The sequence below is a fragment of the Raphanus sativus genome, chromosome 1 (genome assembly GCF_000801105.2).
Source record: "Raphanus sativus cultivar WK10039 chromosome 1, ASM80110v3, whole genome shotgun sequence".
Taxonomy (NCBI): domain Eukaryota; kingdom Viridiplantae; phylum Streptophyta; class Magnoliopsida; order Brassicales; family Brassicaceae; genus Raphanus; species Raphanus sativus.
The window spans coordinates 2,892,750-2,909,624 of record NC_079511.1 but is presented as its reverse complement, the minus strand read 5'-3'; the positions used below and the strand labels follow the sequence as shown (position 1 = coordinate 2,909,624).

General features: G+C 35.9%; 3 protein-coding genes and 1 long non-coding RNA gene across 11 annotated transcripts; 1 reads left to right on the top strand and 3 right to left on the bottom strand.

The window, feature by feature from the left end:
* Positions 1–1,918: 1,918 nt before the first annotated feature.
* On the bottom strand, positions 1,919–3,969 carry LOC108863513 (uncharacterized). Of its 2 annotated transcripts, none has more exons than XR_001951116.2 (7): positions 3,554–3,969; positions 3,365–3,412; positions 3,223–3,258; positions 3,087–3,126; positions 2,683–3,005; positions 2,441–2,579; positions 1,919–2,348 (listed from the first exon to the last, which is right to left on the bottom strand). It is a non-coding gene; the product is annotated as an uncharacterized LOC108863513 (long non-coding RNA). The 2 variants fall into 2 exon arrangements; XR_001951115.2 differs by having other exon boundaries at positions 1,919–2,339.
* A 547-nt stretch (positions 3,970–4,516) lies between these two features.
* LOC108863524 (E3 ubiquitin-protein ligase RSL1-like) lies at positions 4,517–6,484 on the bottom strand. Of its 2 annotated transcripts, XM_057007854.1 has the most exons (4): positions 6,349–6,484; positions 5,938–6,281; positions 4,908–5,674; positions 4,517–4,820 (listed from the first exon to the last, which is right to left on the bottom strand). In XM_057007854.1, exons 2-4 carry the CDS (start codon positions 6,268–6,270, stop codon positions 4,736–4,738), a joined length of 1,185 nt encoding a protein of 394 aa, XP_056863834.1. In that variant the 5' UTR covers positions 6,271–6,281; positions 6,349–6,484; the 3' UTR covers positions 4,517–4,735. The 2 variants fall into 2 exon arrangements, with proteins under 2 accessions (XP_056863834.1, XP_018493484.1); XM_018637982.2 differs by having other exon boundaries at positions 5,938–6,474.
* A 3,181-nt stretch (positions 6,485–9,665) lies between these two features.
* On the bottom strand, positions 9,666–11,499 carry LOC108863534 (E3 ubiquitin-protein ligase RSL1-like). Its single transcript, XM_018637993.2, has 3 exons — positions 10,981–11,499; positions 9,997–10,760; positions 9,666–9,908 (listed from the first exon to the last, which is right to left on the bottom strand). The coding sequence occupies exons 1-3, from the start codon at positions 11,311–11,313 to the stop codon at positions 9,809–9,811; spliced, it is 1,197 nt and encodes a 398-aa protein (XP_018493495.2). The 5' UTR covers positions 11,314–11,499; the 3' UTR covers positions 9,666–9,808.
* A 1,003-nt stretch (positions 11,500–12,502) lies between these two features.
* Positions 12,503–16,767, top strand: LOC108863543 (uncharacterized). 6 transcript variants are annotated; one of them, XM_018638027.2, is made up of 3 exons: positions 12,503–12,732; positions 13,718–14,454; positions 14,534–16,767. In XM_018638027.2, the coding sequence occupies exons 2-3, from the start codon at positions 13,747–13,749 to the stop codon at positions 16,514–16,516; spliced, it is 2,691 nt and encodes an 896-aa protein (XP_018493529.1). In that variant the 5' UTR covers positions 12,503–12,732; positions 13,718–13,746; the 3' UTR covers positions 16,517–16,767. The 6 variants fall into 6 exon arrangements, with proteins under 6 accessions (XP_018493529.1, XP_018493536.1, XP_018493544.1 ...); XM_018638034.2 differs by lacking the exon at positions 12,503–12,732 and adding an exon at positions 12,769–12,887; XM_018638042.2 differs by lacking the exon at positions 12,503–12,732 and adding an exon at positions 12,808–12,929.
* The last annotated feature ends 108 nt before the right edge of the window (positions 16,768–16,875 follow it).

Sequence of the window (16,875 nt, the reverse complement as noted above, 5' to 3'; positions counted from 1 at the left end):
TTATTAGAAAACCTAAAATTTAATAATTCATTTAAAATATTAATAAAAAATCAATTTAACTATAAATTTTAATAAATTTTAATGTTTTAATTATAATAAATAGGTTGAAAAATATATAAAAAATATTTACCAAAAAGAATCAACTATTTGTTTTATACAGTAGTGCATTAGTTTAGCAACAAAATTATTGCATAATTGTAAAATAATGCCAGATAAAAAAGATAATATCCGTGTGGATCAACTCTAGTTGATGTGTTTTATATGGTATAAACGGACCAAGCACAACCAATTAAAAACAAAATAAATCTAGAATGCTCATCTCTTTCTGAAAAGCATTTATCGTTTTTCCTTAATCTATCAATTAACGGTTTTAATTGGAAAAGTTGTTAACGGTCTCCTAATTTTTGCTAGCTAATGGTATGCTTAAAGTTAATATAAAATTCGTTAATGCTGTCTTTGTAGAGCATTTGTAATTTTCTTTTATATATGACTAGTGGTTAGCCCGCCCGTAGGGCGGGTGAATTTACATTGAAATTATTTTTTATTAGAATTTATTTTAATTTTACAAAACATTTGATATTTATTTTAAATTGGATATAGTAAATATATTTTTTTCTGATTAGATCGTATATATTTATTTTGTTAACATTTGACATTTTTTTTACAATTCTTGCGTGTTTTTATTTTTATTTGTTATCAACTATATTTTATGACTTTATACTATTTTATTTTGAGTATTTATTTCAGTTATATTTTTAGTGGAAATATGTTCTTTTGTGGTATATTTGCATGAGATTATTTATTTTTTATAAAATATTATATTGTTTAAAAACCATTTTAGATTTTTTATAAAAAAATATTTTTTACAATTTTATATTTTTTGCATTTTTAATATCGTAAACAATTGTTTTTTATTTTATAATTATGATTTTAGTTATTTTTAGAATTATATTGATGTTAGCGACATCTTTATGTCATGTATAAAAGAAATGTACATTGTTAATTAATTTCTAAGAGCAGTTAAACAACGTGAATTTTCCTTTTTGATATGTTTTAATTTAATGCTGGGGTGGACATTCATATTTCAATCGAGTTTAATTCGAGTTTATTCAGGTGTCAAGTTTTTGCGTTTAGAAATTTTATTTTATTTTGATATTTTGTTAGTTTTTGTTTGGTTCGGTTCAGACATTTGTGGGTTTGACTACCCGTTTAAATTATGTTAATTTTATTTGAAAATTCAAATATATCTTAAAATTTTCAAAATCAAAAAATAAAAGTAATATACATACTTGTTTTAATAATTTATGACTAAATATCCAAAATTAATATGAAAATTAGTTCGACGGAATATTTGAGTGGAGAACTATTAGCTATTTTGGGGTTGTGAGTTTTTTTTACTATTTTGAATATTTATTTTATGATATTTTCAGTTATTTAAGACAACTTAGATTATATTTTAGATATTTTTGTATATTATATATTCATATATATAACTATAGCTTGTGATTTTTTCGGGTATCCAATGTTTTGATTCATGTCGGGTTTAGTTCCAATTTTTTCGAATATTTTTTAACTATTTGAATTATTTTTTTTTGTGTTCGAGTTCGGTATTCTTTAACGTCGGATTCGATTTGATTTTTCAGATTTGAATATTTTCTAAAACCCTAGTTTAATGTATACATTTTATATAAGGTTGTTTTTCTCTTGCCTTATTCTTTTATTTTCTTGAATTATTTATTTCCATTATAAAACTAATATATATATATATATATATATATATATATATATATTGGTTTGCAAAATATTTTGGTATTAAGATAGACTGTAGTATTATTTACGAAGAATGCTAGTACAAATAAAAACAAAGACTTAACTTACTGAAATGTTCACTAAATGTTGTGTGATGCATAAAAACAGAGACAATTAAAAACAACAATTATTAAAATTTACAGTAATTAGTTTAAAGTATCAAAAGAATTATTATTTTATCAAAGAACCGAAAAGATAAAATCGTTTCGTCATAGTGTAGTAGCATGGCTTTTATCCTTCTCTAGAGTTTTTAATACTATTCTGGTTAAATCGTTGGGCTTGGACACTCCCTCTTATGCGAAGCTAACCATTTCGGGTCTTCTTGATGGTGTGCACATCCTGAAGTTCTACACTGTCAGGCTTCACTCCACCATGATGTAGCAGATCATGGTTTCCACCATGATGAAGCAGATCACTGTCAGGCTTGACTCCACCATGATGAAGCAGTTCATGGCTTCCACTACTCGTGCATGATTCTTCCTCCAAACCAGTCCTCTAACCATTGTGTCTTTGATTGGGGTCCTCCACACCTGGGCCGTCTTAGAAGATTCAGGTCAGATTTTTTTTTTCGTATTGGTGTTTTAAAAATAAAACTTAAACCAGCAATTGTATAAGATTCTCGATGGTTTACCGTAAGTTGGGCACATCTAAGTTACAAAAAAAAAAGTTGAGCACATCTGCTGAACGTTCGTTGATTAGTTTAGTCATCTCTCCATCAAATGGACAACCCAACCGCACTGTCCCATCAGACACAGAACTGGACACGGAACCTGCATTAAGTTACAGACTTTATATTATTTAGTAGTAGTGAGACTCTGACCAAATATTTAAATGTTAGTTAAGGAAGCTAAAAATTTAGTTGATTGAGTATACCTGAGAACACCAACTGTTCTGTTGTTATTTCATGGACACCAATTTAGTTTCAGACTTTCATCTCTCTCCTTTTTCATATAGATCCACACTCCAATTAGAGGTAATATTATATGCTTCCACCAGTGTTACAGAACCACGCTTCATATATTATCAGTCCCAAATCTTACTTTTATGAAGTTTTATATATCCTGGAACCTATGGTGTGTGATTCAATCATAGACTTGGCAATCCACAAGAGGCCTGGGTCATTACGTTCCTATGCTCCTCTGCCTTTCGATACAATCTCTTCCACAAAGCCAACCACGGAAGGATCTCAATCGCAGCTGTAAAACAACCCCGTCCGAATCGGTTTACATACATATATCATATATACTCAGTGATGAGATGACGGAGAAGGAAAAAACCTGTAAAGTTGAGTATCTTGCGCTTAATTGGAGGGTTCCCCTGAAATGGAATTCATGTCGTCGAACATATCAGACAGTTGAAATATTAACTCAAATAAGTTAGTATATTTATTAGAGACCTATTGTTACCACATACCTTACGCAGCCTTTTGAATTTCACTTCATTTGGTTGCTAAATAATGTTCATGGACCATAAAAGAAAAAAGAAATCAGTGTCATTGATCACATAACAATGGACCTTAATCTCTAGACACGTTTGCAAGTTCCCAAGAGTGTACCTCACTGTTTTAAGAAGCATTTGTAGCTCATTGGTTGCTTCACCGGAGCTGTTAATACGAATATAAAGACTTCGATATATTAGTCAAAAAGAAACTGATGTTGGTAACACTATTAGTCTAGGGAAAGAAGTCATTTCAATAGAAGCAAACATGGTGGCAGTAATGAGAGAGGGTAAGAGATCGAGTCACCTGAAGACTGATATTCTCGACGGGTAGACAAAGCTGAGAGACGTCACATGGTAAGAACCTGGATGATGATGATTCAGCTCTGAAGGAGATTCGCCGGCGATGAGCTTTTACCAGAGGAATTGCATTTTCGATTTGACGGTGGCTGAGTAGAAGTAGAGATCGTGCGGTTGGGCTTAGAATAAAGTGCGAGTGGAGAGCTGAGATTTTGCCGTGGATTTCATGGCTATGGATGTAACTTTAGGTTTTGATTTTGGGTTAATTTAGGTTAAGACATATAGCTTTATATAGGAGAAGGATCACATGGAGGTGGAAAGAAACATTCAAGAATGATTTTAAGATCATCATTTATTGAGAAGGTTATGAAAAAAAAATCTTAAATCGGAGAAGATGAAGTGGAAAAGTCAAGAGAGAAGAACTGTTCGTTGACAAAAAAAAAACAATACAGGTTTATCTGTTTTACATATGGGCTGGGATGGGCCTAACTGATAATTTTCATAAAATCCATACGAAAATCTACTTTATTTCAAGCCATATATGACGTGGAAACAAAACTACCTCTGATTGGATGATTTTTTTGTCCTACGTAGACACTCTCCCTGAGCTTCTTATTCACCTTTTAATATTGTTTGATTCTCATTTCACTAATATGTGTAATCGAGTACTCTTCCATTGGTATATTCCAAGCCAGCACCTTAGTTAAAACTTAAAACAATATTACAGCCTGCCTCGAATTATGTTGTACCAAAACTAAATCAATAACAGAAATGAATGTAAAGATAGTTAAATTAAAGTCATAAATGTGATAACTCTCATTTATTGGGGATCAATGCTATAAATCCGCTGGAATAACTGATCAGAACAAACTCTCATCGTTACAAACAAATGAAAAAGATGTTACCCAAAACCTTCATACTTCTTACATCACACTTCCTGCAGTTTTAACTATAAAACTCAACAATGGTCGCTTTCGTATTAGATTTCATTTGCATTAGATTCTTGTACATGGAATTTGAAGAGAGAAAGCAACTGTCGAATATGCATCAGTGCATCACAAACTTGTTCGGGAATACATAAGCTCTCAGACACACACTAGCATATCGTTAATAGGAAACTATTTGGAATGGTCTATATAGTCTTTTTATTTGAAGACAAGATTGGCATATCCTTCAGCACGTTAGAAGCCTAGTCTTGTGGACTGCAGTTGCATGACATTTTCTTCCTTGTACACGCAGCCCCACATGCGTAACAGAACTTGTGGTTGCAATGTCTGTGAGAAAATAATAAAAAAACACAGATAATTAGAGTCAAAAGACTAATAATATTAAAACCAGTCTCAATAACAAATGTCCAATACCTGCAGCTAATGCGTTGGCACCCGCCATTTTTTTGAACGACGGTGGCACACTGGGGACACTTCATCCATCCCTCTGTCTTCACTAAAGACTCCAAAAGCGCGGCGTCAGATGTCAGGTAAGACGGGGACTTCTTGAACTCATCGCATGTCTTCTTGTAGTGCCACGGAACATGGCATTTTTTGCAGAAACACAAGCCGCACTCGACGCACGTGCGTGCTACTGACTTTTGCCGAGGATCAATGGAGATGCCGAGTGGGAGGTCGCGGTCGGACATCAAAAAGTTACAAGAAGGCTTGGGACAGTAGACTCTGTCTAAAACGGGGATGGCCTTCTCCTTCTTGCGGTGGATGATAAGATTAAGAGCATCGTCATCAACAATACCTCTACAATCCTCTAGCACAAGTTCTTTCTCGCAACCGGGGTAAGGACAGAGCACGGTGTCCCCTCGTTCTAGTTGGGATGAGACACAGTCCCTTATGCACGTAAAGCAGATGCGGTGGAAGCAACCGCTGCTCACCTCAAGTTTGTGACTAGGAGGTGAAACGTGTGCGTAGCAGGCTGGACAAGTCTCATACTCAGTGTTGGTGTCGTCACGCCATCTGGTTTGGGAAGCAATGGCATCTCTTGCGAGCTTAATGACAGAAGAGTTGATGTCTCTGCGCTCCACAGCGAGTGCCTGGCAAGACGTGAACTTTTTCTCAAGATGAGCCACTTTCTCCAAAAGTGTTTCTACAATGGACTCGTTCGGTGCAGATTTACGTGTTACCTGTCAGACACGCATACGTCAGATCCGTCTCATGTATTATATAGATCTGAGCTAAAAAAAAATTTCTTCATACAAAAAAAACTATAAAAATATTGGACCCTAATCTCGGCTAGAAAAAACCAAAGATTGTAATGGACAGCACATGAATAGAGCAGGGCCTGACATACGTAACTTGTGAATTTGTGTTACGTAACTTGTGAACTTGTGAATAACATAAAGGATACTGGATAAAAGAAGAAAAGAACAAGAGACTTGAGACTTACGTAATCCAAGATGATGGGATCGTCACAGAAAAATTGGATACTTTTGACACCAAGTTCCAACGCCCAACTCAGCCCTTGAATTATGGCAGCCAGTTCCGCAGCTTCAGGGTGGGCCAAGACTCGGTTGTTTCTCAAAGCTTTCTTGGTCTCAAATTTCGAGTTATCGTTCGAGTCACAGAGGGACAGGCCTGAACCACCGACCAGCATCGTATCATCCTTAACAACCTCTTCACTCACCAAACCCTTGGAGTATAACCGATACGTTGAGGAGGATTCTCCGAGCGAAACAAGATCAAGCTTCTGCCTCGCCAATTCCAATTCATTATCATCCATGGTTGTAACTTCTGTGGGGGTTGGATTTATAGATTTCAAACAAACGCCTCGGATGAAACAAATCTGAAAAGAGAAAACCTGATTTGACTGCTAAATCAAGACCCGCGCGAAGCCAAGCGTGAATCAAAGCTCAGACCCAAGATGCAGCGAGAGATCGGAGGAAAACCCTAATAGGATCTCTTGACATTTTTTTTTTGTTCTTAATAGGATCTCTTGACATATCTCACAAGCAACTAACTTTTTTTACTTTTAATTTATTTGGGCCATATCTAATAATAATATTTTTCCAAGCCCATTAGACCCAAAAAATAAAATAAATGATGATAAAAAAAACTGTCCAGAACAAAAGGTAGAAGAATAAAACCAAGACAATAGAAAATAAAATCTAAAAAAAGAAACATTCAAAATTCTAAAAATGATTTCAAACAAATGCTTATTGCAATAACAAAATGTGAGTTTAATACGAGAACACCAAATAACAAAAAAAAAACTGAAAAAATGAAGAAGAGGAATAAAAAGTACGGCTACATAAAACACTAGAAACAACATTAAACAAGAATATAAAAAAACAGGAGAAAGTAATATCTATGTTCAATGGAAGAGACCTAATAGGATATCTTAAGTAATATTTAATTACTAAATTTTTGTTAAGAGATATTGTTAAAGTATTTTTTTTGCTCCAATGGTAAAACCCCATTAGGGGTCCCAAAAAACTTAATAATTTTATTTAATTATAATTTTAATTTATTTTTTTGAATAAAACTTAAAATATATTACATTAAAAGAAATTTAAAACATGTTTGACGTAAAAACATTTGAGACATTGATTTCGAAATAATAAACGGAAGTAACATTTAGTTGTTATCTTGATTGCGTCCAATTTTTTGTCATATATGTTCAACAAAATCATATTTCAGTTGTTGATGTATTTGTCTATCACGAATTCGAATTCGAGCATCTAATGGCAGGAAAAATCGAGGAAGAAGATTTTTGTTTTCTCAAATGATGTCATGTGTCTTGTAAGAGACGTATCTTGCCTCTTCTAATTAAGAGACGTTTGTTAACTTATTAATTATTTTTTTGTTTATTTTAATCAATGTTTTCTTAAGAGACCTTGTTAGGAGACAACCTTGAACATGGTCTAATAAATACATATATGGACATTTTCACGCTCTCTCGAGTTTTTCATTTTTCTACAAGTTCTGATTCATTCTACATTTGTCTTTTTATGCATATATTGTTTACAACATTGGTATCAGTTAACTATAAAACTCAACAATGATTCATTCTATCTTTGTCTGATTCGCCTGTGTTGATAACTGGACTTTGATCATGAACTTCTCATTTAATAAAGGCATTTACTTTGATTAGAATATGTTGTGGTTTTTGTTGTTTTATATATCTAAAGTGGTTATTCTCACAATTTAGCCGGTTATCTAGATAACAAGCATTGCCTCATGTTGATAAAAGATACCACCAGAGTATCATAATGCCACAAAATAGGTCAAAACATGTGATAAGAGAATCATGATTACTCAAATAAAAGCTTTTGTTGGTATCATTAAGAGATGATGAACTGGATAAGCAGATCTCTGTCCTTCTACTCTACCAAATCAAAAAACAGTTGAGGAAAATCTAACAAAATCTAATTAAAAAAAATTTCAATGTTTTTTATAAAATAATGCATTATTTAGTTTTGTAATTAATACTATTAATGCTATTATAAATTATTTTAAAGTAAAATTTAAGAAACAAGAATAAAATTATATGATATTTTTAATGAATTTTATAATTATAATTTATTGATATTTAAATAGAAGTACTATATGAAATAAATATAACAAATTTGTACCAATACTAAATTTGACAATGGTTGTTTTCTTATTAGATTTCATTTGCAATAGATTCTTATACATGAAATTTGAAGATAGAAAGCAAGTGTGCATCAAAAACTTGTTGGGGAATACATAATTTTAGACACACACTAGGAAACTATTTGGAATGGTCTAAAGTCTTTTTATTCGAAGAGAAGATTGGCATATCAGGCCCTTAAAAGCCTAGTCTTGTGGGATTCACCAGAAGACGACATCTTACTAGAAATCCCGTCATCTGGGCTGCAATTGCATGACATTTTCTTCCTTCTACACGCAGCCCCACATGCGTAACAAACTTGTGGTTACAATGTCTGAGAAAATAAGAAAACACAGATTAAAGAAAAAGTTTAATGCTTTTCAGAAAGAAATGAACATTCTAGATTTATTTTGTTTTTAATTGGTTGTGCATAGTCTGTTTATTCCATATAAAACACATCAACTAGAGTTTCACATGTACATACGTGTGAGGTTTTTGTTTATTTTATAAATATAAAATTTTGATATTACTGTAAACATTTAAAACATACAATTTACATTTTAGTTTTATTTATTGTGTAACTCTATAATCTTATTATTTATCTTTTTTATATGACATTATTTTATAATAGTGCATTAATTTTGTTACTAAACTAATGCACTACTGTATCAAAATAGTTGATTTTTTATTGGTAAATAGTTAACTCTATAAGCCTTGGTCCACTCATAAACATAAATAAATTATAAATTCAAATCATATGATAAGAGAATCATGTTTACTCAAACAAAAGCTTTTGTTGGTTTCTTTAAGAGATGAAAAACTGGATAAACAGTTCTCTGTCTGTTCTAACCCCCCCCCCCCCCCCACCCCACCCTTTTACCAAATCTAACCAAAAGACAAGTTGATCAAATTCTCACCAATTCTGCCTTGGCCTACTCATAAACATATATGGACATTTTCTGACTCTCTCGAGTTTCTCATTCTTCTACAAGTTCTCATTCATTCTACCTTTGTCTTTTTATGCATATATTGTTTACAACATTGGTATCAGTTAACTATTAAACGATCAACAATGATTCATTCTATCTTTGTTTGATTCGCATGTGTTGATAATTGGACTTTGATCATGAACTTCTCATGTAATAAAGGCATTTACTTTGATTAGAATATGTTGTGGTTTTTGTTGTTTTATATATCTAAAATGGATATTCTCACAATTTAGCCGGTTATCTAGATAACAAGCATTGTCTCATGTTGATAAAAGATACCATCAGAGTATCATAATGCCACAAAATAGGTCAAATCATGTGATAAGAGAATCATGATTACTCGAATAAAAGCTTTTGTTAGTATCATTAAGAGATGATGAACTGGATAATCAATTATCTATCCCCTACTCTACCAAACCAAAAAACAGTTGATCAAATAAATTATCTGATATTTTTTAAAATAAAATTTATGATTATAATTTATTAATATTTAAATAGAAGTACTATATAAAATAAATATAACAAATTTGTACCAACTAAATTTGACAATGGTCGTTTTCTTAATAGATTTCATTTGCAATATATAGATTCTTGTACATGAAATTTGTATGATAGAAAGCAAGTGTGCATAAAAAACTTGTTGGAGAATTTAGGTCAGAAGTCTTTTTATTCGAAGAGAAGATTGGCATATCAGGCCCTTAAAAGCCTAGTCTTGTCCCCTGATGTGGGGTGCAGGTACATGACATTTTCTTCCTTAAGGCAGCCCCACATAGGTAACAGAACTTCTGGTTGCAATGTCTGTGAGAAAAAAAAAACACAGGTTAATAAGAGTCAAAGACACAAATAATATAAAAGCAGTCTCAAAAACAAAATGTCCAATAAATACCTGCATTTAATGCGTTGGCACCCGCCATCTTTCTGAACGACAGTGGCACACTGGGGACACTTCATCCATCCCTCTGTCTTCACTAAAGAGTCGAAAAGCGCGGCGTCAGATGTGAGGTAAGAGTGGGACTTCTTGAACTCATCGCACGTCTTCTTGTAGTGCCATGGAACATGGCAATTTTTGCAGAAACACAAGCCGCACTCCACGCAGGTGCGTGCTACTAACTTTTGGCGAGGATCAATGGAGAAGCCGAGTGGGAGGTCGCGGTCGGACATCAAAAAGTTACAAGAAGGCTTAGGACAGTAGACTCTGTCCGAAACGGGGATGACCTTCTCCTTCTTGCGGTGGATGATAAGCTTAAGAGCATCATCATCAGCAATACCTCTACAATCCTCTAGCACAAGCTCTTTGTCGCAGCCCGAGTAAGGGCAGAGTAGGGTGTCCCCTCGTGCTAGTTGGGAGGAGAAACAGTCCCCTATGCAGGTAAAGCAGATGCGGTGGAAGCAACCGCTCCTCACCTCAAGTTTGTGAGAAGGTGAAACGTGGGCGTAGCAGGCTGGACAAGTCTCATACTCAGTGTCACCTTCACGCCATCTGGTTTGGGAAGCAATGGCATCTCTTGCGAGCTTAATGACAGAAGAATTGATGTCTCCTCTGCGCTCCACAGCGAGTGCCTGGCAAGTCGTGAATTTTTTCTCGAGAAGAGCCACTTTCTCCAAAAGTGTTGCTACAATGGACTCGTTCGGTGCAGCTTTACGTGTTACCTGTCAGACACACATACGTCAGATCCGTCTCAAGTATTATATAGACCTGAGCTAATAAAACATTTCTTCATACAAAAAAAAACTTTAAAACTATTGGACCCGGTTAGAAAAAAAATCAAAAATTGTAATGGACCATGACATACGTAACTTGTGACCTTGTGAATAACACAAAGGATACTACTGGATAAAAGAAGAAAAGAAGAAGAGACGTGTGACTTACGTAATCCAAGATGATGGAATCATCACAGAAGAATTGGATATTTTTGACACCAAATTCCAACGCCCAACTCAGCCCTTGAATTATGGCAGCCAACTCCGCAGCTTCAGGGTGCGCCAGGACTCGTTTGTTTCTCAGAGCTTTGCTCGTCTCCAGTTTCGAGTTATCGTTCGAGTCACAGAGGGACAGGCCTGAACCACCGACCAGCATCGTATCATCCTTAACAACCTCTTCACTCACCAAACCCTTGGAGTATAACCGATACGTTGAGGAGGATTCTCCGAGCGAAACAAGATCAAGCTTCTGCCTCGCCAATTCCAATTCGTTAGCATCCATGGTTGTAACTTCTGTGTGGGTTGGATTTATAGATTTCAAACAAACGCCTCGGATGAAACAAATCTGAAAAGAGAAAACCTGATTTGACTGCTAAATCAAGACCCGCGCGAAGCCAAGCGTGAATCAAAGCTCAGACCCAAGATGCAGCGAGAGATCGGAGGAAAACCCTAATTAATAGGATCTCTTGACATATCTTACAAGCAACTCACTTGTTTTTTCTTTTAATTTATTTGGGCCATATCTAATAATAATATTTTTCCAAGCCCATTAGACCCAAAAAATAAAATAAATGATGATAAAAAGAAAACTGTCCACAACAAAAGGTAGAAGAATATAACCAAGACAATAGAAAAATAAAATCTTAAAAAAAAACATTCAAAATTCTAAAAATAATTTCAAACAAATGCTTATTGCAATAACAAAATGTGAGCTTAATATGAGAACACCAAATAACAAAAAAAAAACCCGAAAAAATTAAGAAAGAGGAATAAAAAGTACAGCTACATAAAAACACTAGAAACAACACTAAACAAGAATATATAAAAAATAGGAAAAAGTATGTTCAATGGGAAAAGACCCAATAGGATATCTTAGGTAATATTTAATTACTACATTATTGTTAAGAGACCTTGTTAAACATGGTCTAATACATGTATGGATTGATTGTAAATCCCCGACTAAAGACCGAGTCCTCTACGAAGGGATATGGTCAGAGCGTTACATGTTGTCGTATCAAATCATTTTAACATAAGATTAAAAAGAAGCTCTGTCATGCATTTATCTCAATAACAAAATCAGAAGCTCATATATAGGCAATATCAAGAAAAGCCCTTACTCACCGATCATATAGTATATATAATCTCAAATCCATGGACGTAGTTTTCATATGTTAATAGTCCAAACCTTAAGATTGATAACATCAAAAACATTTTAACTGTAATCATATTTTTCCAACCCTCTTTTCTCTTAGAATTTTTCTAGTAAAATTACTTTAACCATACTGTATTCTTCTTAGACATACGTTATCGTAAATCAATATATTTATAAATTTTTTAAAATTATCGTTATCACCAGTTCTCTGGAAAAATTGGTAAACCATTGTATACGAATATATTACATTTTGACGGCAAATAGAGAGTTCAGGGAGTCGTCGCACACCGAATAAGAAAAGGTATTAACACAAACAAAAGCCACATCCCCAAAACAAAACGCACACAAAAAAGCACATCTCACCTCTCGAAGACTTGGGTGTTGAAAGAGCGGACCTCAGTACTGCGTTTCTCTCTCTCTCACCGAACACACACGGTACTTGTTCGATCTTCTTTGCTTTCATCAACCACTTGAGAGAATCTCACAGTGCCACAAACTCCAACATTGCTCAAAAGTTTTCAGACATCTCTGAAACTTAAGAAAAGTCAGGTTATCAAATCTATCTATCCCTTATGCCGTGTTTGTCAATTCACGTTCCGCGTTCCCCTTTTGTCTTTTAGTTTGTCGTCTCTCTTTCTTTCTGGGTTTGCTTGTGTCCTAACGCTAACTGGTTCGTGCCTAGAAACCAAACAATCGGAGATTAGGTAGATGCGGAATCCTCCTCCTCCTTTTGTTATAACATCCAAGTTAGTCCCCACCCCACTTGTCGTGTTTCTACGTTTTAAAGGTTTCGACCTTTGTGCTGCTTTTTTCTTACAGTACCATTGTGGTATTGTTCAGATCGTTGTGAATTACATATGGCTTATAGAGCTATAACTTGTTGATGTTTTGGATCGATTAATTTGCTTTGATCAGGTCTGGTTTTATGGTCTGATTAGCGAGATTTTCTGAATCTTAGGTCTGTGTTTTAATTTAATTCAGCTTTGAAAACACTTAGCTTTATATCATCTTTTCAGCTCTCCTCGTGTTTCTCTAAGTCTTTTCTGGGTTTATATTTATTAGAATCTCCGTGTCTGTGCTTTGCAGTATTCCTTATCTCTCTATTGCTCTCTCACGATCTGAAGTTGTTGAATCTTACAAGTTTGATACTGTGAATCTGATATGTTAAAAAGCTTTCTACTTTACTCTATTGTGTTGTTCTTGGACCAATGTATGTATCCTTGAGGTTTGTTTTTACTTTTACATTCTTTGATTGTCAATTTCAATTTCAATTTCTAGGCTTTTGGATCTTTGGTGTTAGTGTTTTGGCTTCTTGGCACAAAACTTGTGGACAATGAGTTTCAGATCTCCTATGTGTCTGCATGTCGCCCTCCATTGATTTCTCTTTGCTGTTTGAACTAAGATGTTTACGCTTTGTATGTCTTGGATGTTTTTTATAACAATGTGATCATTAAACCAAACCTTGCCTAGATGTTAATGATTAAAGATTCAATTATTTAAAAATGTACTTTTCTTTTTGGTGGATATTATGCAGAGAGACAATATTTTGATTGGGTTCTTCTGATGGAGGAGGAAAACAATGTTATGGAAGAAACAGCTCTCATCGAAGATTCTTCTTCTGATGTTGAATTTGCCTGTGGAGATCCAAAAGTTGAGCCTCGTGTTGGAGACGAGTTTCAGGCTGACATTCCTCCTATCTTGTCTGCATCCCAACGTGCACTGTTTCTTTCAACTCCTCCTCTACCTTTGGATGATGATTCCTCATACTCTTTTCTCATCGGACAACCTGTTCAACTAACGTGGATAGACAAACATCCAAAAGGAGATGATGATGATGATGATGTTGACATGAACCAATCTTTGAAATCTTTTAGAGCAAAAAGAAGTCGTTACTCTGCTAAGAGTGACAAGAAGAATCCGAAATCCAAGAAGCAGAGATTGAAAAATCTCGAGGCTGTTCCGGAGATACCATCCAGTTCTTGGGAAGATCATGAGGTTGCCAGCTTTGTTCTCGGTCTTTATACATTCGGGAAGAACTTCACTCAGGTGAAGAAGTTCATGGAGACCAAAGGAACAGGAGATATACTCTTGTTTTACTTTGGCAAGTTCTACAACTCAGCTGGATACCACACCTGGTCTGATTCACGCAAGAAGCGTAGCAGGAAATGTGTATACGGAAGAAAACTCTATTCAGGTTGGAGGCAACAGCTGATGCTATCCCGTTTGATTCCTTCCGTCTCTGATGAATCTCAGATACAGAAGCTTGTGAATGTTAGTCGTCTCTCTCACACATCCTAGTAATGAGTTCTTCTTAAATCACTGTATCATTTTGATCTTATCATATTGGCAGGTCTCAAAGTCATTTGCTGAAGGGAAGACCACTCTGGAGAAATACATAGACGCGTTGAAGGATCTTGTGGGTCTCAGGCTTCTGGTAGACGCTGTGGCCATTGGCAAAGGCAAAGAGGATCTCACAGTTCGTACATCAGCGCCACCACCAGTTAAGACCAAACCATGGTTCACTGTTTCTCCAAAGTCTTCTTCTTCTGGCTTAGGTCCGGCTTACGCTTCACTCACCTCTGCCGACATAATAAACCAGTTGAAAGGCAGTTCACGTCTAAGCAAAGCTCGTTGCAGCGACATCTTCTGGGAAGCCGTGTGGCCGCGTCTGCTAGCCAGAGGATGGCACTCGGAGAAGCCAAAGGACAGAAGCTATAATACATCTAAGGATAACATTGTTTTCATCGTCCCTGGAGTGAAACGGTTCTCGAGAGGGGAGCTTGTGAAAGGCGATCATTACTTTGATTCCGTCAGTGACATTCTAGCTAAGGTTGCTTCAGAGCCTGAGCTTCTTGAGTTTGAAACAGGAGGAGTGAACGTTGTTGCGGAGAACTCTTCTGACCAATCAGATGAAGAAGAGTCTTCCTCCCCGTCTGGTAGTCAAAGACACCGTTACCTCAAGTCTCCATGCTCTTCTTCTAGCCGTGGGAACCTGCAGATGAGATTCACTGTCGTCGACACTAGTTTGGCTGCTGGAGGGAAACTGTGTGATCTGCGGAATCTGAAAGAAAAGTATATAGTCTCTGAGGCAAAGACTGGTTTAGGAGACAAAGGTTCTTCCCTGTCAAGTCAGAAAGTGGAAACGCCCCAAGTGATGCCTCTGGACGCTCCGATGCGGTTCGTTATTGTTGATTCGAGTCTAGACCACAGTAAAAAATGGTCCGGTTTAAGGAGATGGAAACGTTTACCAAGTGATGATTCTAGCATAAAGCAGGAAGAGAGTTTGGAGAGGGTTAAGGATCCACCAAAGAGGATGATCAAGCATAGAGGAGAAACTAATCATCATTCAGTAAAGTCTGCTGCTCCGTCGTTGAAACGCAGACGGCTCAGTGCTTGCATAAAGAGGGAGAAGAGCCTCTCTAAAGAGGAACCTGAATCAGACCAGTTAAGTTTAAGTGCGGTCCAACACCAAAACAACACTCGTGAAGAGATGGATGAGGAGGACAAAGAGAGATATGAATCGGTTGATCATATGAAGTTAAAGTCTGATCAATCAGAAAAGACTGGGACTGGACCGTCTTCTTATGAGGCTGTTGAGACCCAAGAGATAGTGGCAGAGAGCAAACCGATTGGGTTAAGTTCGATCCCTGGTGTGGACAATGACTGTTCTCCAGAGGAGGTAAGAAGAAGCCATGAACTCGTTTCATCAGAACATGACTCAAAGGGGTCTTGTTCAGTGTCAGGCTCAGAGGAAAGACGTGTTTCCAAAGATCCGGAGCAAGAGCAAGAAGAAGTTGAGCTCCCTCCCATTACAGGCGCAAACATCAATAGCTCTCCTTCCAAAGATCTAGCAAGTACTCAAGAAATTTGTTCATCAGAACACGACCAACAGGCTAATAATACAGATGCTCCTAGGAGACATAGCACAAGAAAGCGACCACTGACCACCAGGGCTCTGGAAGCTCTCGAATCTGGTTTTCTTACAACCGAGACAGTAAAAAGCACGGTTAAACCAAGAAAACGTGAAAGATCTTCGAAGAGAAAACGGTCAGCTAAAGTGAGTAACAGAGCACAGCTTTTGCCAGACAATGGGATTGCAGCTATTATGGAGCAAAGAGGAGGAGAAGAAGAAAGCAAAGCAACAGCAAGTAACAACCCTTTGAATCAGATAGAGGATACAAAGCCTAGCTTTATTCTTAACGGAGCCACCACAACTGAGAGCAAGGCTCTGGACCAAAGACATGATTCAAAGCCAGTGAAAGCTGAACATCCTAAACTTCCACCGATCATTTTAAAGCTTTCACTTAAGCGTAGCAGAGCTTCAGAGACTTAAAAAGATTTTTGGGGCTGGCTGTGAGAGGATTTGACCTTTGCTATAGATAAAATGTATGTGTACAGAACTAAGATTTTTTTTTTAAAAGGGTTTTATTCCGTACTCTTCTTCTTTCTTCTTCATTTTTTTTTGTTGGGTCAAATGTGACAACGCTACACAACATACCCCAAAGGATGTTTTCTTCTCTCAGTTTTTTTCTTTTGTCTTTCTAAATGGTGAAGTCTGCTATTTGAATTAACTTTCTTCAAACCCTCCTCTCATCTCACTGAATGCAACTTGATTGCCTTTATCCAAGTTGTTGGAGACTGCTTTGGTTAAGCTAAGAGTACTCAAACCCAAGCTCTGCTCCAACAATGGAA